The 21442-nt window shown below is 47.1% G+C and overlaps 1 protein-coding gene across 2 annotated transcripts in view; it reads left to right on the forward strand.

Moving 5' to 3' along the window:
- The window catches only part of chac2 (ChaC, cation transport regulator homolog 2 (E. coli)), a 37229-nt gene that overhangs the window by 6981 nt on the left and 8806 nt on the right, over positions 1 to 21442 (forward strand). Inside the window, exon 2 of one of the 2 annotated variants that reach the window (XM_070889541.1) lies at positions 13990 to 14025. The exons of the other annotated variant lie outside the window; for it this stretch is intronic. Within the exon in view, the coding sequence (XP_070745642.1) occupies positions 13990 to 14025 (36 nt within the window). The remainder of the gene's footprint in view (positions 1 to 13989; positions 14026 to 21442) is intronic. 2 annotated transcript variants of the gene reach the window in all.

A 21442-nucleotide genomic window follows, 5' to 3' on the forward strand; every position in this document is an offset into this window, starting at 1 on the left:
CAAGATTCGATACAAGTTTAGCATAACTCCAATACTTTTCAATTCGATCCCTCCAGAAATACACCCTAATACTTGGTATGCTTTTTAATTGCCTTTTTAACCTGTGTCGCTACTTTTAGTGATTTGTTTATTTGTTCCTGCGATCCCTTTGCTTCTCTACCCCACCCAGACTCTCACCCTCCAAGTAATGTGACCTCCCTATTTTTTCTACCAAAATGTAATATCTGTACCTTACATTTATCTGTGTTGAAATTCATTTGCCAATCATATCCCCATTCTGCAAGTTTATTTAATGTCCTGCTGTAATTTGTTCTCCTCCTCATTATTGACGATCTTCCCCGTCCCCCCCACCAATTTGATGTCATTCGCAAATTTAGAAATTGTGTTTTTGATTCCAAAGTCTAACTGAACAATAGTGGTCCCAGCACTGATCCTTGTGGAACACCACTACCCACCTTCTGCCACTGTGAATAGCTACCCTTTACCCCATTCTCTGATATTCACTAGTCTATTATGTGGTACCTTTATCGAAGGCCATTTGAAAATCTAGATAAATTACATCTGCATTACCCATGTCCACTCTTTGTTACCTCTTCCAAAAATTAAATGAAGTTGGTCAAGCAACACTTTCCCTTTTTGAAATCCATGCAGACTATTCATTATATTTTTGGCTTCTAGATGTTTTTCTATTTTCTCCTTTTAGTAGAGATTCCATTATTTTTACTACCACTTATGTTAAACTGTCTCTAATTCCCTGGACATGTTCTATCTCCCTTCTTAAATATAAGTATTACGGGCTCAATTTTCCCCATTCATTTGCGCCTTTTTTTGGCGCATTTATTTTTTTCAAAGTTTCTCCCTGCGATTTGCGCCGCCGTAACTGACTTAGATACGATTTTTCTAGGTCAATTTTTTTTTTACGTCATCGGGATGTTCACTCATGGCCACACTCTTTTTTTTCCCCAATTGTTCACAGTTTGGCCAACAATTTGTTTCTCTTGGGTCGGCTTATCTGGCCACTCCCGAAAAACCTTCAGCGCAGAAGGTTTCACAAATCTGCGCTGAAAAACGACATTGTTTTTAAATCGAAGATTTTAGAGGGAGTCAAGAACACTCAAAATCAATAATAAAGTTTTTTTTTAACCTGTCAACGTAGAAGTATAAATTTGTTGGATTTCAGAAGTTCTCTCATTTTTTAACTCACTCACACGCCACCAGTGAACATCTTGAAGCAGGGTTGGAGGGTCATAAGTTTAGCTGGCAGAACCAGGCTCTGGGTTCAGCTACAAAACAAGCCGTGGGGGTGGGGTGGGGGGGCGGAGGAGGTGCGAGAGCGAGGTGCCGATCGGAAGGCTTGGAGCCCGGGGAGGGAGAGCGAGAAGTCGCAAGACTCCAATTGGGGGTGGGTGGAGGGGAGAGAAGAGAGAGAGAGAGAGAGAGGAGAAAGAGAGAAGTCACAAGACCTTTGGGTGTGTCCATCCATACAGACCTGGAGAGCTACAACTGCGAACCTGTGCTGCCTGCTTTCCTGCCATTTTGAGCTTCTTTCAAAGCTTAGCTTTAAGTATGAGGGCAATACTGACAATGCCATACCTTGTGTGAGCCTTCTGCATCATGGTGCTATGTAGGATTCGCATCAGGAACATCAGAGCCCGTAGGGTGCTGGGCAGGAGGCCTTACCCAATTTGGGTATATCGAGACAGGCGTCCGTTCCTCCATCTGAGTGATGCAGACTGAGTCAGAAGGCTGCGTTTCTGCAAAGAAGTTGTAACTGAGATCTGTGAGTTGGTCAAAGCATCAGGAGGACTGCTTTGTCAGCTGAAGTGAAAGTTTCTGCTACACTTCATTCTTGGCTCCGGATCGTTTCAAGCTACAACTGGGGATGTGTGCGCCATCTCTCAACAAGCAACACATGTCTCCATTTGCCAGGTCACGCGCATAGGAATGACTTCATAAAGTTCCCCATGACTGCCCAGGCAATCCATGACAGGGCTGTGGGCTTCTCCAGAATTGCTGGCTTCCCAAAGGTACAGGGCTGCATTGATTGTACCCACATCGCCTTGGAAGCACCTTTTTGAAGGATTCCAAGATGTACAGGAACAGAAAAGGCTTCCACTCCATTAATGTCGAGCAGTTCGAGCAGTCAGTCGAGGAGGCGGGAGCTCGGAGCAGCGCGAGTCCGGGGTCGGCGAGAGGCCTATAAAGGCCAGCGGGAGTCGAGCACTTCGAGCAGTCAGTCGAGGAGGCGGGAGCTCGGAGCAGCGCGAGTCCGGGGTCGGCGAGAGGCGTACCGGTGCAGCTACAGGGAGAAGGCAAAGATACAAAGGTGACGTCACAGCCTAGGGGGTAAGTGATTGGCTGGTGATTGGTGAGTAGTTTTTCTTTTTCTTCTTATATTGGTCAGTAACTTTTAACATTGTTATTAACAGTTTAAGTGTATCTAAGGGTTAAGACATGGCAGGAGAGCTCGGTCGGGTGTTATGCTCCTCCTGTACCATGTGGGAACTCAGGGACACTTCCGGTGTCCCTGACGACTACGTGTGCGGGAAGTGTGTCCACCTCCGGCTCCTGACGGTCCGCGTTACGGAATTGGAGCTGAGGGTGGATTTACTCCGGAGCATCCACGATGCTGAGAATGACGTGAGTATCACGTGTAGTGAGTTGGTCTTACCGCAGGGAAAGGGTCCACAGCCAGATAGGGAATGGAAGACCAGCAGGAAGAGTAGTGCAAGGAAGGTAGTGCAGGGGTCCCCTGTGGTCATCCCCCTGCAAAACAGATACACCGCTTTGGGTACTGTTGAGGGGAATGACTCATCAGGGGAGGGCAGCAGCAGCCAAGTTCATGGCACCGTGGCTGGCTCTGCTGCACAGGAGGGCAAGAAAAAGAGTGGGAGAGCGATAGTGATAGGGGATTCAATTGTGAGGGGAATAGATAGGCGTTTCTGCGGCCGCAACCGAGACTCCAGGATGGTATGTTGCCTCCCTGGTGCAAGGGTCAAGGATGTCTCGGAGCGGGTGCAGGACATTCTGAAATGGGAGGGAGAACAGCCAGTTGTCGTGGTGCACATTGGTACCAACGACATAGGTAAAAAAAAGGGATGAGGTCCTACGAAACGAATTTAAGGAGCTAGGAGCTAAATTAAAAAGTAGGACCTCAAAAGTAGTAATCTCTGGATTGCTACCAGTGCCACGTGATAGTCAGAGTAGGAATCGCAGGATAGCGCAGATGAATACGTGGCTTGAGCAGTGGTGCAGCAGGGAGGGATTCAAATTCCTGAGGCATTGGGACCGGTTCTGGGGGAGGTGGGACCAGTACAAACCGGACGGTCTGCACCTGGGCAGGACCGGAACCAATGTCCTAGGGGGAGTGTTTGCTAGTGCTGTTGGGGAGGATTTAAACTAATATGGCAGGGGGATGGGAACCAATGCAGGGAGACAGAGGGAAACAAAAAGGAGACAAAAGCAAAAGACAGAAAGGAGATGAGGAAAAGTGGAGGGCAGAGAAACCCAAGGCAAAGAACAAAAAGGGCCACTGTACAGCAAAATTCTAAAAGGACAAAGGGTGTTAATAAAACAAGCCTGAAGGCTTTGTGTCTTAATGCAAGGAGTATCCGCAATAAGGTGGATGAATTAATTGTGCAAATAGATGTTAACAAATATGATTGGGATTACGGAGACGTGGCTCCAGGATGATCAGGGCTGGGAACTCAACATTCAGGGGTATTCAACATTCAGGAAGGATAGAATAAAAGGAAAAGGAGGTGGGGTAGCATTGCTGGTTAAAGAGGAGATTAATGCAATAGTTAGGAAAGACATTAGCTTGGATGATGTGGAATCTATATGGGTAGAGCTGCAGAACACCAAAGGGCAAAAAACGTTAGTAGGAGTTGTGTACAGACCTCCAAACAGTAATAGGGATGTTGGGGAGGGCATCAAACAGGAAATTAGGGGTGCATGCAATAAAGGTGTAGCAGTTATAATGGGTGACTTTAATATGCACATAGATTGGGCTAGCCAAACTGGAAGCAATACGGTGGAGGAGGATTTCCTGGAGTGCATAAGGGATGGTTTTCTAGACCAATATGTTGAGGAACCAACTAGGGGGGAGGCCATCTTAGACTGGGTGTTGTGTAATGAGAGAGGATTAATTAGCAATCTCATTGTGCGAGGCCCCTTGGGGAAGAGTGACCATAATATGGTGGAATTCTGCATTAGGATGGAGAATGAAACAGTAATTTCAGAGACCATGGTCCAGAACTTAAAGAAGGGTAACTTTGAAGGTATGAGGCGTGAATTGGCTAGGATAGATTGGCGAATGATACTTAGGGGGTTGACTGTGGATGGGCAATGGCAGACATTTAGAGACCGCATGGATGAATTACAACAATTGTACATTCCTGTCTGGCGTAAAAATAAAAAAGGGAAGGTGGCTCAACCGTGGCTATCTAGGGAAATCAGGGATAGTATTAAAGCCAAGGAAGTGGCATACAAATTGGCCAGAAATAGCAGCGAACCTGGGGACTGGGAGAAATTTAGAACTCAGCAGAGGAGGACAAAGGGTTTGATTAGGGCAGGGAAAATGGAGTACGAGAAGAAGCTTGCAGGGAACATTAAGGCGGATTGCAAAAGTTTCTATAGGTATGTAAAGAGAAAAAGGTTGGTGAAGACAAACGTAGGTCCCCTGCAGTCAGAATCAGGGGAAGTCATAACGGGGAACAAAGAAATGGCAGACCAATTGAACACGTACTTTGGTTCGGTATTCACTAAGGAGGATACAAACAACCTTCCGGATATAAAAGGGGTCAGAGGGTCTAGTAAGGAGGGGGAACTGAGGGAAATCTTTATTAGTCGGGAAATTGTGTTGGGGAAATTGATGGGATTGAAGGCCGATAACTCCCCAGGGCCTGATGGACTGCATCCTAGAGTACTTAAGGAGGTGGCCTTGGAAATAGCGGATGCATTGACAGTCATTTTCCAACATTCCATTGACTCTGGATCAGTTCCTATGGAGTGGAGGGTAGCCAATGTAACCCCACTTTTTAAAAAAGGAGGGAGAGAGAAAACAGGGAATTATAGACCGGTCAGCCTGACCTCAGTAGTGGGTAAAATGATGGAATCAATTATTAAGGATGTCATAGCAGTGCATCTGGAAAATGGTGACATGATAGGTCCAAGTCAGCATGGATTTGTGAAAGGGAAATCATGCTTGACAAGTCTTCTGGAATTTTTTGAGGATGTTTCCAGTAAAGTGGACAAAGGAGAACCAGTTGATGTGGTATATTTGGACTTTCAGAAGGCTTTCGACAAGGTCCCACACAAGAGATTAATGTGCAAAGTTAAAGCACATGGGATTGGGGGTAATGTGCTGACGTGGATTGAGAACTGGTTGTCAGACAGGAAGCAAAGAGTAGGAGTAAACGGGTACTTTTCAGAATGGCAGGCAGTGACTAGTGGAGTGCCGCAAGGTTCTGTGCTGGGGCCCCAGCTGTTTACATTGTACATTAATGATTTAGACGAGGGGATTAAATGCAGTATCTCCAAATTTGCGGATGATACTAAGTTGGGTGGCAGTGTGAGCTGCGAGGAGGATGCTATTAGGCTGCAGAGTGACTTGGATAGGTTAGGTGAGTGGGCAAATGCATGGCAGATGAAGTATAATGTGGATAAATGTGAGGTTATCCACTTTGGTGGTAAAAACAGAGAGACAGACTATTATCTGAATGGTGACAGATTAGGAAAAGGGAAGGTGCAACGAGACCTGGGTGTCATGGTACATCAGTCATTGAAGGTTAGCATGCAGGTACAGCAGGCGGTTAAGAAAGCAAATGGCATGTTGGCCTTCATAGCGAGGGGATTTGAATACAGGGGCAGGGAGGTGTTGCTACAGTTGTACAGGGCCTTGGTGAGGCCACACCTGGAGTATTGTGTACAGTTTTGGTCTCCTAACTTGAGGAAGGACATTCTTGCTATTGAGGGAGTGCAGCGAAGGTTCACCAGACTGATTCCCGGGATGTCGGGACTGACCTATCAAGAAAGATTGGATCAACTGGGCTTGTATTCACTGGAGTTCAGAAGAATGAGAGGGGACCTCATAGAAACGTTTAAAATTCTGACGGGTTTAGACAGGTTAGATGCAGAAAGAATGTTCCCAATGTTGGGGAAGTCCAGAACCAGGGGTCACAGTCTGAAGATAAGGGGTAAGCCATTTAGGACCGAGATGAGGAGAAACTTCTTCACCCAGAGAGTGGTGAACCTGTGGAATTCTCTACCACAGAAAGTAGTTGAGGCCAATTCACTAAATATATTCAAAAGGGAGTTAGATGAAGTCCTTACTACTCGGGGGATCAAGGGTTATGGCGAGAAAGCAGGAAGGGGGTACTGAAGTTTCATGTTCAGCCATGAACTCATTGAATGGCGGTGCAGGCTAGAAGGGCTGAATGGCCTGCTCCTGCACCTATTTCTATGTTTCTATGTTTCTATGTCTATGTACAGCTCGTGTGTGACGACATGCATCATATCATGCCAGTCGATGCAAGATACCCTGGCAGCACCCATGATGCATTCATCCTACGCGACAGCGTTATATCTGCCATATTTCAGCAGCAGCCAGAAGGGTACAGCTGGCTACTGGGAGACAAAGGGTACGGCCTCGCCACCTGGCTCATGACGCCCCTATGCGTAACCTAGACGGAAGTTGACCATTGATACAACATGGCGCACATTGCGACGCGCAGCATCATTGAGAGGACCATTGGCATATTGAAACAGCATTTCCGATGCCTGGACCATTCCGGAGGCTACTACTTGTACTCCCCTGAGATTGTCGGTCAGTTCCCTGTGTGCTGCATGAGGCAGCAGGAGCTGGTAGTGGAAGACCCACCTGCGGTGAGAATGGCTGACAATGATGTGGAAGATGCAGGTGACGATGAGGAAACCATGCAAGTGCCTGAGGCCGGAGCACGATGGCGAAGGAGGGCGAGCCATCGTGCTCCTTTAATTGGTCGAGCCTTGCACCAGTAGCTCATCCGTGAATGCTTTACTGATGCCTGAGGGCTCAGTGATAACTATTCCACATGGACATGTTTACTGTTTAGAGTTGTTGTGTTAATGGAACATGATTCAATTTTAATGTAAAATATATTTTATTCAAAAGTTTACAATGTACTTCACTTTAATAAAATTATGCTTGTATCAAACTTTACTTTAATATCACTCTAAAAACTTTAAGATCACTTAAACTTGTAAATTTACATAACTTACAAACAACTTTTAATTTGAGAACAGTAACAATAATAATAACAGCAGCAGCAGCAACAAAGAAAGGCTGCACCCACCTCTCATCTCCCTTATTCTAAGACTGCCCACTGCACTTGGTCTTGGACATTCCAGCACCCCTGCCTGCAGCAGCCCCTGTTTCTGGGCTTGATACCAAGCTTATTCTTTCCAACATCTCTGGTATTGCGCACCTCTTGAGGGTGGGGGGCGTCGGTGATAGGCGGCAAGTTGGAGGGCCCGGCTTTGGGCTCTTCAAAGACTGGTGTGGGGATTGGAGTGGGAGTGACAGTTAATTCTGTCAATGGATGTGGGATCTGGGCATGTTCCCTTATTGCAGCAGCTAACTCCAACATGCCGTCCCTTATGTGCCCTGACAGTGTCTAAACAACCTGCAACATTATCTCCCTCATGTTGAGCAAAACTGTCTGAACTGCCTGCAATATTTCCTTCCTCATGGTCAGTGACTTGGTTTGCACTACCTCTGACATTCCTTCCCTCATGGCCACCATGCCCTCACTGATTGTCCCAGATATTGTTCCCATTTCTCGTGTCATTGCTGTTACTTCTCCTGACAGTCCCGCTTACCTCATCACTCACCCCACTGATGGCGTCCAGGAGTGATCGGGTAAAGTCACTGCTCTCCGCACTCAATTACATCATCTGAACCACATCTGTCAGATCCTGCACATCAGGAGAGCGCGGTCGAGCTCTCCTTCCCCTTCTCCCCACGGGTGTGGCTCGCACCCCAACACTGGGACCTGCAGCCTGGGATAGTGGGGCCCTGGGTGTGCCTCGCTGCACCACACCACTGGGACCTGCAACCTTGGAAGGTGTGAAACCATGGAAAGTCCCACCAACACTCAAACCACTAGTCAAGGAAGGGGCTGTCACCTCCATGAGCGACACCTCCAAAGTTAGTACAACAGTGGGAGCTTCATCCAACTCCATCCCCTCCCCCTCCCCCCTCATGTTCTTGGCCTGGAGGGTTGGTGGCATGAGTAGGCTCACACATCGCAAGCCAGGCAGCAGGCTGATTTGAAGGACCATGATGAATTTGCAGGACTTGCCCTCTCCCTCGAGTGTGGGCCCACCTTGTGCAGTAATGATTGCTTGTTTCCAGGCAGGACCATCAAAGCAGCGACCCTCTCTTCCAAGTGTCAGTGGGTGCAGATTTGCTGGGCTTCCTCTTGTTCAAGTTCTTCCCTTTTTACTATGTGCCCCTTTCCTCTGCAAAGATGAAAATTTAACTTTTTAGAGAGGGTGTCTTTCTGCTGGGTGGGACACTATACAGCTGGTCACAATTACAATTGTAATTCCATTGAATAAATTAAAATATTACTTTCACTAACTACTTGACCAAGGTCCTGCCATTTCTTTTTACACTGGCCTCCAGATCCTGCGGTGGTCACCATTGCACAGTTATCTTCTGCAACTTGGTTCCAGAGTTTCTTTTCTTTTTGGTGGAACTTTTATGTGACCTCTGCTGGTGTCCAGCTCCTGCCATCTGGCCTCAATCACAATACCTAGTGCCTCCACTTCCTGTAAGAAATTCATGGTCCTTGCACTGCGTTGCATCTTGTATTGCTCCAACTGCGATTTTTCCCAATGCTCTCGCACAGCACTCCTCACACACAGAACTGCCTCTTCAAAAATGTCCAATTGCCAAATCCGAGCTGTACTGAGCATGCGCGTCCATTAGAACGACGTCAAAAAATGTGACTTTTCCACGCATGTGCGGATGATGCAGCTTCGTTTTTCGGCGCAGACAGCAGGCTCCACCCCTCCCCCGAGGTGACTGGACACGATACGTGGCGCCAAATTCAAATTCGAGATCGGGGAAACTTTGGCAAAATATTTCTGCCGCATTTCTGGCCTAGAAAAACGGGCGTAACTCTGGCAATACACCAGAAAACGGGCTTGGGAAAAATTGAGCCCTACGTTAACTATCCGCCAGTTCTCTGGCACTACACCTTTTTTTAACGAATTATTAAATATGTGTAGTAATGCCTCTGCTATCTCTTCCCTAGATCCTTTTAAAATGTGCGGATATAATACATTGGGACCAGGGTTTTTTCCTGAGTTTGATTAGTTTATTTAATATATCTGCTTTATTTTAAATGCATTTATTTCATTACTAATCTCATGATCCAATGTTATGTCCACCAGTTCTATCTCTACTGAAGCAATGTAATTATTTAATATTTCTGCCATCTCTCCATCGTTACCTGTGGTATTATCCTCTCCATCCCTTCGTGGCCCTATTCCCATCTCCACCTTTTTTTATTCATGTGCCTATAAAATATTTTACTATTTTGTTTTATGTTCCTTGACTTCTCTCCTAATCTCTTCGTTCTCTCCTTAACTCTTTTTCCCGGCACTGATAGTATTCAAAAAAACGTGCGCATAGGTAAGTGGACGCCATAATGTTTGATTGGGGAAAATTGGGGCCCATATCACTAGAGATGTTTTGTGTCCTCATCACAATTTGCTTTCCCGCCCACCTTAGTATCATCAGCAAACTTGGCTACGTTACACTCAGTCCTTCATCCACGTCATTAATATAGAATGTAAATAGTTGACGCCCCAGCACCGATCCTTGCGGCACCCGACTAGTTACTGGTTGCTAACTGAAAAATGACCCATTTATCCTGACTCTTTGTTTTCTGTTCGTTAGCCAATCCTCTATCCATGCTAATATATTACCCCCAACCTCGTGAACTTTTATCTTGTGCAGTAACCTTTTATGTGGCACCTTATCGAATGCCTTCTGGAAATCCAAATATACGACATCCACTGGTTCCCCCTTATCCACCCTGCTCATTACATCCTCAAAGAACTCCAGCAAATTTGTCAAACATGATTTCCCTTTCATAAAACCATGCTGACTCTGCTTGACTGAATTATGCTTTTCCAAATGTCCTGCTACTGCTTCCTTAATAATGGACTCCGGCATTTTCCCAATGACCAATATTAGGCTAACTGGTCTATAGTTTCCTGACTGCCTCCTTTTTTAAATAGGGGCATTACATTTGCGGTTTTCCAATCCGCTGGGACCTCCCCAGGATCCAGGGGATTTTGGTAGATTTGGTCCACCTTTAGTCCCATTCCTTAGTGATAGTGATTGTTTTAAGTTCCTCCCTCCCTATAGACCCTTACTGCCTTGATATCAAGGGCAGTCACTCTCATCTTATCTCTGGACTTCAGCTCTTTTGTCCATGTTTGGACAAGGCTGTAATGAGGTCTGGAGCTGAGTGGTCCGAGAGCTTCGGTGAGTAGGTTATTGGTGAGTAAGTGGTACTTGGTAACACTGTCAATGGCACCTTCTATCACTTTGCATTGCAGCAGTGACTGCGCTCCGTGAGTGCTTCATTGGCTGTGGGGTGCTCTGAGACGTCCAGTGGTCGTGGAAGGTGCTGTATAGATGTAAATCTTTCTTTTCTTTCTTTGCTGATGATAGACTGATAATAGCCAGATTGGATTTATCCTGCTTTTTGTGAACAGGACATACCTGGGCAGTTTTCTATGGTCGGGTAGATGCCAGTGTTGTAGCTGTAATGGAACAGCTTGGCTAGAGGCGCAGCTAGTTCTGGAGCACAAGTCTTCAGCACAACAGCCGGGATGTTGTCGGGGCCCATAGCCTTTGCTGTATCCAGTGCACTCATCCATTTCTTGATACCACGTGGCGTGAATTGAATTGGCTAAAACTGGAGCAGCATGGAGGCCCCTACCTGCGTGAGAACACCAGCAGCAGGTCGAGGCCATAAAAGGTGCGGCGACCCGGAAGCAGCGTGGAGGCCACTTCAGGAAGCAGCACGAGCTGGTGCAGGAGGGTGACGGCAGTGAAGACTGACGTCATCAAGATCCCAGGTCGGTGATTGGAGCATTGGCAGATACAGCAGGAGCGGCGCGGTCGGGGCAAAGGAGCGGCGAGAAACTAGGGAAGGATGTGATCGGGGCCCAGGAGAGGCGTGAGTTTGGGGCTAGGGGCCCAGGGGCAGCACGGGCCAGCCCACACTGAGATATGTGTGTACACTAGATCAGTGCAGCAGAGCTGGTCTCCAGTCGTCCTGGTTAATCCTTGCCACTGGACCAAGACCTAGCTCTGTCAAGCCGGTGTGGTGGCTGGTGTGCAACAGCCACCACACGGTTAATTTTTTTTAAATCCACGCACAAGCATCTTCCACCCTTCAGCATGTAGATTGGGATCCAGAATGTTAGGTCCTTCATTGAACTGTGAACTCATCCTTTTTTGGTGTGGAAGCAAGTCATCCCCGTTTCGAGAGACTGCCAATGACAATGATGAATGTGTCAGCATAAGCTCTAGTGTTTAGTACTCTCATATTCTGGCTATAGACCCCAGTATTCTATTTTTTTTAAAATTGTTGCACACATTGTCCAGACACAGTCATGAGTATATCATCATTCTTGGAACCCCTTTCTAAATTTCCTTCTGTCCATACTTTAATATTTCAGTGTTTAATTTCATTGTGCCATTTGTCTTCCCAATTGCATAGCTAATCTAAATCCTGCAATTTTTTTGTGGCATCTTCTGTCTTTACTACTTTTCCCTATGTTTGTGCTGTTGCCAAATTTGACCAGCTTGTATTTGGTTTCAATATTCAGACAAGATGGTGTCCCATGCACTGACCCCTGCATGACTCCTTTCAACACCTCCCCAAGTTAATATTATGCCTCAAAAGTTTATTCTGTTTTCTATTTTTTTTAACTAATTGCTTAAGCAAGTTCCATCTTCTCTCTCTTGAGCTTTTGTAGCTCTTAACTTAACTATAATCTTCCATGTGGGACTTAATCAAATTCTTAAAGTTCACTCTGTTATAGTTTAATTATTTGCCTTTTTTATTTGTAACATCTTCAAAGAACTCAAGAAGGCTTGTCAGTCATGCTTGTTAAGGTACTCCTGCAGCTGACCTTTAGATTCGTTTTCATTATTTGTCCTGTTTGATCAGCTATTTTCATCGTTATTGTCCTGCATCGAAGCCAATTTCCACCTTATCAGCCAATAGCCAATTCCCAATCATCAGCAGTGATGGAAGGATTCATCAACAGTGCTGTCAAGCAGTACTTATTGATAACTCGCTCGCAAAGGCTCAGTGTGGGTTGTGCCAGCAGGATTGTGCTCCAGACTTCGTTACAGCCTTGGTCCAAGCTTGGACACAACCTGAATTCCAGAGCTGAGCTGAGCTGAGAGTGACTACCTTTGTTGATTTCAAAAAGGTTTGTTTTTTTTGCCTCGTAATTTCTTTTTTATTGGGAGATCAGTGTCTGGTTAATGAAAACTCATGTTTGCTGCCTACATGATCTGTGTTTCTGTACCTGTCATTTTGGAGTACTGTCAGGAGAGCAGAATTTCTAGACAATGTTTAAATGAATTGCATGCATTATTGGCTAGTAATTCTTCATTCAAAATGGGAATTGTGCTTGGCATTTCATGGTTTTCTAGTGCAAAGTCAGACCATTCCCTTTGCATTTTCTCTGGGGATTATATTTGCAGTAAATTAAACATTTTCTATATGTGGCAAATACTGACCATTGAAAGTGTTTTTGATATTGAAAATAATATGCAGGCAGCATGTTTATCATGGGTCCTGCTTTGAGAAAATAACTACTATTTATAATCCAGAAATATCAGCATAAGGCACTGAAGTATTTGCAGTTCTTGGGATGTGAATGACTCTGACTCTGGCAGGGGAGTATTTATTGCCCATCCCTAGTTGCCTGTGGGCATTTAAAAAATCAACCGCCTAATGTGGAATTAGAGTCCCATATGGGCTGGACCAGATAGGAATGGTAAATTGAGCGAACCATTTTTTTTTTTTTTAAGTCCAGCTAGTCTAAAGATTACTAGAATTATTGAGTTCAGTTTCACAACTTGTCATGGTGGGATTTGAACTCGCCACCTCTGACTTGCAATTCCCGGACCTTGAGCACTGACACTACTGAACTGTATAGTCAGTGTTTCTCCTCACATTGAGGGTTACTTTGTTTTATTAAAATAAAGTCTAAAATTTGTATCAGTGCTTTTTTTTCTAGGGGTTTTTTTCATTAAAGTAAAATAAAATGCTGGTAATTTGCCAGTATAACAAATTATTTCAACTATTTCTACTGTACTGATGGAAGAAAAACTTTACAATGCATGTAATTTTGTGTATCAAATGTTCATAATATGATTCACTGTATTCAAATGTACTATACTAAACTCACATTTAAAATATAGTGTGACTCAGCAGTACATTGACTTAATTTGCCTGATAATCTTGTGGTACAGTGCCAATGTTTCTTCTAAAAAAAAAAAAATGTAAAATTTGCTGCGCGGTATCTCTTGCAGCAGCAGCAGCTGGTGAGTGGTCTGCGTAGGACCTCGCGATTGCTGCACGGCCACGTACCTTGGGGGGGTGGTGAGGGGAACATTGGCGAGTACAGGCAAGTAGTCTGAAGTGTAGTTTCTGAAATGACAAGTTACAATATATTCTGTAATTAATAAAATGTCTGGTTTGAGTCATATGTTTTATTACTGGAACCCGAATATTTAGGGCCCAAGAATATGTCAGTTTTGCTGTAAAGCAAGGAAATAATTTTCATTTTAAGAGATTTAAAAATTAGGCCAAATTTGGCTTGTCCTTCAAGTCATGGTATAATTAAATTGTGTGCTTATAGATCTCTTAATATTTTGTGTTTCTCATTCCATCCCTGTAGCCTGGAAGAGTTGTCACACTTGTTGAAGATCCTGAGGTAAAAGACTAATGCATCATTGTAAATCATCCTTCAGTTTTAGATATTTTAATTACTTCATACAGCAACTTATATTTATATAGCACCTTAACATTGTAAAACATCCGAAGGTGCTTCACAAGAGCGTTCAAGCAACATTTGACTCCAAGCCACCGAAGAGAACTTATGACAGGTGACTAAAAGGAGGAAGGTGGCAGGGAGCGGTTGTGGAGCTGGAGGAGATTACGGAGATGGAGAGGGGTGAGGCCATGGAGGGATTTGAAAAAAAGGATGAGAATTTTAAAATCGAGGCATTTTTTTAACTGGGAGCCAGTGTAGGTCAGTGAGCACAGGGGTGAACGGACATGGTGCGAGTTAGGACATGGGCAGCCGAGTTTTGGATGACCTCGTCTATGTAGTGTAGAACGTGGGAGGCCAGCCAGGAGTGCATTGGAATAGTCAAGTCTCTAGCTAACACAAGCATGGGTGAGGGTTTCAACAGCAGATGAGCTGAGGCAGGGCTGGAGTCGGGCAATGTTATGGAGGTGGAAAAGGACGGTCTTAGTTATGGTGCAGATGTGTGGTCGGAAGATCATTTCGGAATCAAACATGACACCAAGGTTGCAAACAGTCTGGGTCAGCCTCAGACAGATGCTAAGGAGAGGGATGGAGTCCGTGACCAGGGAACTAAGTTTGTGGCAGGGACCGAAGACAATAGCTTCAGTGGTTTTAATATTTAATTGGAGAAAATTTCTGCTCATCCAGTACTGGATGTCGAACAAGCAGTCTGACAATTTAGAGACCACGGAGGGGTTGAGGGAAGTGGTGGTGAGGTAGAGCTGGATGTCGTCCGCATTAGATTTGGAAACTGACACTGTTTTTGGATGCCGAGGGATAACGTAGGTGAGAAGTAGGAGGGGGCCAAGGGTAGATCCTTGCGGACACCAGAGGTAATGGAGTGGGAAGGGAAGCCATTGCAGTTGATTCTCTGGCTATGATTAGACAAATAAGACTGGAACCAGGCGCGTGCAGTCCTACCCAGTTAGACAACAGTGGAGAGTTGAAGGAAGGTGTGGTCATCCATGTCAAAGACTGCAGACAGGTCGAGAAGGATGAGGAGGGATAGTTTACCTTGGTCACAGTTACATAGGATATAATTTGTGACTTTGAAAGCCGTTTCGGTACTTTGGCAGGGGAGGAAACCTGATTGGAGGGATTCAAACAGGGAGTTCTGAGAAAGGTGGGTAACAATTTGGGAGGCAATAACACATTCAAGGTCTTTGGAGATGTGGTGGTAGTTTGCAAGGACGGAGGGGTGCAGGGTGAATTTTTTGAGGAGAGGGGTGATGACGGCAGATCTGAAGGAGAGGGGAACAGTACCTGAAGAGAGAGAACGGTTAACAATATCAGCTAACATGGGAGCCAGAATAGGAAGTTGGGTGGTCAGCAGTTTAGTGGGAACAGGGTCAAGGGAGCAGGAAGTGGGTCTCATGGGCAAGATGAGTGTGGAGATCAGAGAGAAACTGGAGAAAGATGTAAGTTCAGGGCTAGGGCAGAGCTGAACCTTAGAGAAAGTTTGACCCGGTGGGATATGGGAAAGAAGGGAAATGGCAGAGACAGCTGATCAGATGGTCTAAAATCTTAAGAGACAAAGAAGTTCATGAGCTACTCTCACTTGTTGATGAGAGTGGAGGAAACAGGGGAGAGGGTTGTGGTCCAGTCATATATGGCAGTGAATGGCTAAAACAATTGTCCGCCATATCCATTCAAGCCTGCGTCCCTTGGACTTAAGGAAGCGAAGGTGAGGACCATACCAGGGGGAACGACCAGGATGAGACTAATGGTTTTAATAGGGACGAGGGCATCAAAGTTGTGGAGCTGGGGGGAAGAAGAAGGAGGAGATATGGATGTGGATGTGGATGTGGATGGAGAGCAATGCACGGAAATGGTCAGAGATGGCCTTATCTGTGGTTGGAACGATGGGAGTAATGAGGCCACGTGAGATGACAAGGTCATGGGGATGGCCATGAATATGGGTTGGGAGATTAAGAGGAGGATAGGAGGGTAGTGAACTCTGAGGAGAGACAGCATGATTAATTGAGATGGAGGTTGAAATCACCAAGGATGAGAAGTCGCTGGGTGCAGTAGCTGAGGGAGGAAAGGAGTGAAGATATCTCTGAAAACATCTTTATGGTACTTGGGTAGGTGGTAGAGAATGAAAATTTTAAATGAGGGGTGGAACAAGGTGAGATGCTCAAAGGAGGGGAGAGACCAAGGTGTGATTTGGTGATGAGAACCACACCGCCACCACGACAGTCTGGATGGGGCAAGTGGGGGAAGGTATAGCCAGGCGGGGAGACTTCGTTTTGGGGTAAGATATCTTCACCCTTCAGCCAGGTTTCTGTCGACAATAATCCACAATAATGACACGGGCCTTGTTCACAAGTCAACGGACATTCTGGAGGGAGATGCAGAGAGGGGCTGTGATAGCTGATCCACTGCCAGAGTACACAGGGTCAGCACTGGGAGGGCTGAGTTGGACAGGGACAGAGATTGGCACGATTAGACCCCAGCGGGGGAGGAGGTCAGTGAGAGAGTAGGATGGGACAGTTGTGGTTGCTGCTCATGAGGAGACAACGACGAGTGCCTCAATGGGCTCTTCAGAAGATGCCAAGAGAGGCACAGTGGGAAGCTTGTCGGCTTATCCAAGAGGGAGTCAAGTCTGGGAAGGTGACACGACAGTAGGAAGGTCGAAGAGTAATGAACGTATGTATTTGAAATATTTAAGTTTCTGTGTAGTAACAACAGCAGGCCATTGCATATTTATTTGCTGATCAAGTGTGTATAAAGTAGCAGTAGAATTCTTTTAAAATACAGTATTACATTTTGCTGCTAAAATCTGTAGTTTCAGATAACACAAGCTTTGCAGTAAAATACAGTACCTCAATTTATCAGGTTCCAGATTAGGAAGTCAGGGGAAGCTACACTAAACCTCATTTGTTTATTGTACAGGGTTGAAATTTAATGCTGGCTGGTACGGTAGCATAGTGGTTATGTTACTGGATTAGTAATCCAGAGACCGGGACTAATGACAAGTTCAAATCCCTTCATGGCAGCTGGGGAATTTAAATTCAGATAATTAAATAAATCTGGAATAAAAAGCTTGTATCGGTAATGCTGAGCATGAAACTACTGGATTGTCGTAAAAAGCCGTCTGGTTCACTAATGTCCTTTTAGAGAAGGAAATCTGGCATCCTTACCCTGTCTGACCTATATGTGACTCCAGACCACAGTAATGTGATTTCTGTCCTCTGAAATGGCCTAACAAGCCACTCAGTTGTAATAAACTACTACAAGTAAGTATACTAAGAATAAAACCAGCATCGAACTAGGCACCGGACACGAAGGCAAACCCAGTCCAGTCGACTCTGCAAAGTCCTTGTCACTTAACATCTGAGGATGTGCCAAAATTGGTCCCACAGACTAGTCAAACAACAGGTTGACACAGCCATACTCTCTGAATCATGCCTTTCGGACATCATAACATGAGAAATAGGAGCAGAATTAGGCCATACGTCCCCTCTAGCTTGTTCTGCCATTCAATAAGATCATGGCTGATCTGATCTGACCTTGGCCTCAACTCCACTCCAGATCCCTCTGTACAGCAGCATTCTGTAGTTTCTGTCCATTTAAATAACATTTTGCTTTTCTATTCTTCCTACCAAAGTGGATAACCTCACATTTTCCCACATTATACTCCATCTGCTGATGTTTTGCCCACTCACTTAACCGATCATTTGCCAAACTCCTCCATCGGCAGCCCTGCAGAGGTGGCGGCACAGTGCTATACAGTCGGAGTGGCCCTGGAAGTCCTCGACATTGACTCTGGACCCCATGACATCAAGTTAAACATGGGCAAGGAAACCTGCTGGTGATTACCACCTACAGCTCTCCCTCAGCTGTTGAACACCATTTGGAAGAAGCACTGAGGGTAGCAAGGGCACAAAATATACTCTGGGTGGGGGACTTCAATCTTCATCACCAAGACTGGGTCGGTAGCACCACTACTGACCGAGCTAGCCGGGTCCTGAAGGACATAGCTGCTAGATTGGGACTGTGGCAGGTGGTGACAGAACCAACACGAGGGAAAAACTTAATTGGTCTCGTTCTCACCAATCTACCTGTCGTAGCTGCATTGTCCACATTGTGGAGACGAAGTTCTGTCTTCACACTGAGGACATCTTCCATCATGTTGTGTTGCACTACTACTGTGCTAAATGGGATAAATTCAGAACAGATCTAGCAGCTCAAAACTGGACATCCATGAGGCACTATGAGCCATCAGTAGCAGCAGAATTGTATTCCACCACTATCTGTAACCTCATGGCCTGGCATATCCCTCACTCTACCATTACCGTCAAGTCAGGGGACCAACCCTAGTTCAATGAGGAGTGCAGCACCAGGCATACCTAAAAATGAAGTGCCAATCTGGTGATGCTACAACACAGAACTGCATACATGCTAAACAGTGGAAGCAGCATGCTATAGACAAAGCTAAGCGATTTCCCACAACCAACGGATCAGATCAAAGCTCTGCAGTCCTGTCGCATTCAGTTGTGAATGGTAGTGGACAATTAAGCAATTAAAGGGAGGATGTAGACAGGCTGGTGGAATGGGCGGACACATGGCAGATTAAATTTAATGCAGTAAAGTGCGAGGTGATACATTTTGGTAGGGAGAATGAGGAGAGGCAATATAAACTAAAGGGTACAATTCTAAAGGATATGCATGAACAGAGAAATCTGGTGATGTGCACAAATAGTTGAAGGTGGCAGGGCAGGTTGAGAAAGCGTTTTTTTTTTAAAGTATACAGGAGCCTGGTCTTCATAAATAGTGGCATAGAGTACAAAAGCAAGGAAGTTATGCTGAACCTTAAGAAAACACTTCCGACCTCAACTGGCATATTGTGTCCAATTCTGGGCACCGACTTTAGGAAGGATGTGAAGACTTTCGGGAAGGTGCAGAAAAGATTTACAAGAGTGGTTCCCGGGATAAGGGACTTCATTTACGTGAATAGTCTGGAGAAGCTGGGGTTGTTCTCCTTCGAACAGAGAAGGTTGAGAGGAGATTTGATAGAAGTGTTCAAAATCATTAAGGATTCGAGACAGAGTCGATAGAGAGAAACTGTTCCCATTGGCGGGAGGGTCGAGAACCAGAGGACACAGATTTAAGTGATTGGCAAAAGAACCAAAGACAACATGAAGAAAAACTATTTTACACAGTGAGTGGTTAGGATCTGGAATTCACTGCCGGAGAGAGTGGTGAAGGCAGATTCAATCGTGGCATTCAAAAGGGAATTGGATAAGTATCTGAAGGAAAAAGAAATTTGCAGAACTATGGGAAAAGGGCAGGGGAGTGGGACTCGCTGAAGTGCACTTGCAGAGAGCTGTCATAGGTCGAATTGCCTCCTTCTGTGCTGCAACCATTCTATGGGCCCAAGTTTTGAGCCGCGCCTAGAACGGCGCAGTCCCGACCTGGACGCCCGTTTTTCGCGCCACAAAGTGCGCCTAAAAAAAAAAAAACTCCAGATTCTCCACCTCCCTGCAGGTCCTCTGGCCCTCAGCGCAGCGCAGCAGGAGCTGTAGGGGGCGGAGCCAGGTCCCTGTGCCGAAAACCGTGCCGGGACCTCTGCACATGCGCTACAGTGGGCGCGCAAGTACAGTAGCTCCAGGTGCCCGAAACTGTGTGGGAGGGGCCCGAAGCACGCAGCCCCTAGCCCTGGCCGAATGGCCTCACTGGGGCTGCATGAAAAAGGCTCCTCCCACGGCCAGCTCCTGCTTCCTCCCGACCCGACTCCCGCTTTCCACCTCCGGATCGGACCCGACACCCGCTTCCCCCCCCTGCCCCCGGACAGGACCCGACACCCGCTTCCCCCCCTGCCCCCGGACAGGACCCGACACCCGCTCCCCCCCCGCCTCCGGACCGGACCCGACACGACACCCGCTCCCCACCCACGGACTGGATCCGACCCGACCTCCTTCTCCCTCCCCCCGACCCGAACCAAACCAGACCGACCTCCCTCCCACCACCCCCGCGGCCCGACCCAACGCCCACCTACCTGTAAATCTGGTGCTGGGGACGGGTCGGGCCCGGCCCAGTCAGCCTCCCTCCCCCTTCTCCTTTCTTCCCCACCCCCCCCTCCCAATCTCCTTTCCCCCCCTCCCAATCTCCTTTCCCCCCCTCCCAATCTCCTTTCCCCCCCTCCCAATCTCCTTTCCCCCCCTCCCAATCTCCTTTCCCCCCCTCCCAATCTCCTTTCCCCCCCTCCCAATCTCCTTTCCCCCCCTCCCAATCTCCTTTCCCCCCTCCCAATCTCCTTTCCCCCCCTCCCAATCTCCTTCCCCCCCTCCCAATCTCCTTTCCCCCCCCTCCCAATCTCCTTTCCCCCCCTCCCAATCTCCTTTCCCCCCTCCCAATCTCCTTTCCCCCCTCCCAATCTCCTTTCCCCCCTCCCAATCTCCTTTCCCCCCCTCCCAATCTCCTTTCCCCCCCTCCCAATCTCCTTTCCCCCCCCCCTCCCAATCTCCTTTCCCCCCTCCCAATCTCCTTTCCCCCCCTCCCAATCTCCTTTCCCCCCCTCCCAATCTCCTTTCCCCCCCTCCCAATCTCCTTTCCCCCCCTCCCAATCTCCTTTCCCCCCCTCCCAATCTCCTTTCCCCCCCTCCCAATCTCCTTTCCCCCCTCCCAATCTCCTTTCCCCCCCTCCCAATCTCCTTTCCTCTCTTTCCCCCCCTCCCATCTCCTTTCCCCCCCTCCCAATCTCCTTTCCCCCCCTCCCAATCTCCTTTCCCCCCCTCCCAATCTCCTTTCCCCCCTCCCAATCTCCTTCCCCCCTCCCAATCTCCTTTCCCCCCCTCCCAATCTCCTTTCCCCCCCTCCCAATCTCCTTTCCCCCCTCCCAATCTCCTTTCCCCCCCTCCCAATCTCCTTTCCCCCCCTCCCAATCTCCTTTCCCCCCTCCCAATCTCCTTTCCCCCTCCCAATCTCCTTTCCCCCCCTCCCAATCTCCTTTCCCCCCTCCCAATCTCCTTTCCCCCCCTCCCAATCTCCTTTCCCCCCTCCCAATCTCCTTTCCCCCCTCCCAATCTCCTTTCCCCCCTCCCAATCTCCTTTCCCCCCCTCCCAATCTCCTTTCCCCCCTCCCAATCTCCTTTCTCCCCCTCCCAATCTCCTTTCCTCCCCCTCCCAATCTCCTTTCTCCCCCTCCCAATCTCCTTTCTCCCCCTCCCAATCTCCTTTCTCCCCCTCCCAATCTCCTTTCCTTCCCCCCCTCCCAATCTCCTTTCCCCCCCTCCCAATCTCCTTTCCCCCCTCCCAATCTCCTTTCCCCCCCCCTCCCAATCTCCTTTCCCCCCCCTCCCAATCTCCTTTCCCCCCT

Source organism: Pristiophorus japonicus, chromosome 9 (assembly GCF_044704955.1).
Source record: "Pristiophorus japonicus isolate sPriJap1 chromosome 9, sPriJap1.hap1, whole genome shotgun sequence".
Taxonomy (NCBI): Eukaryota; Metazoa; Chordata; class Chondrichthyes; family Pristiophoridae; genus Pristiophorus; species Pristiophorus japonicus.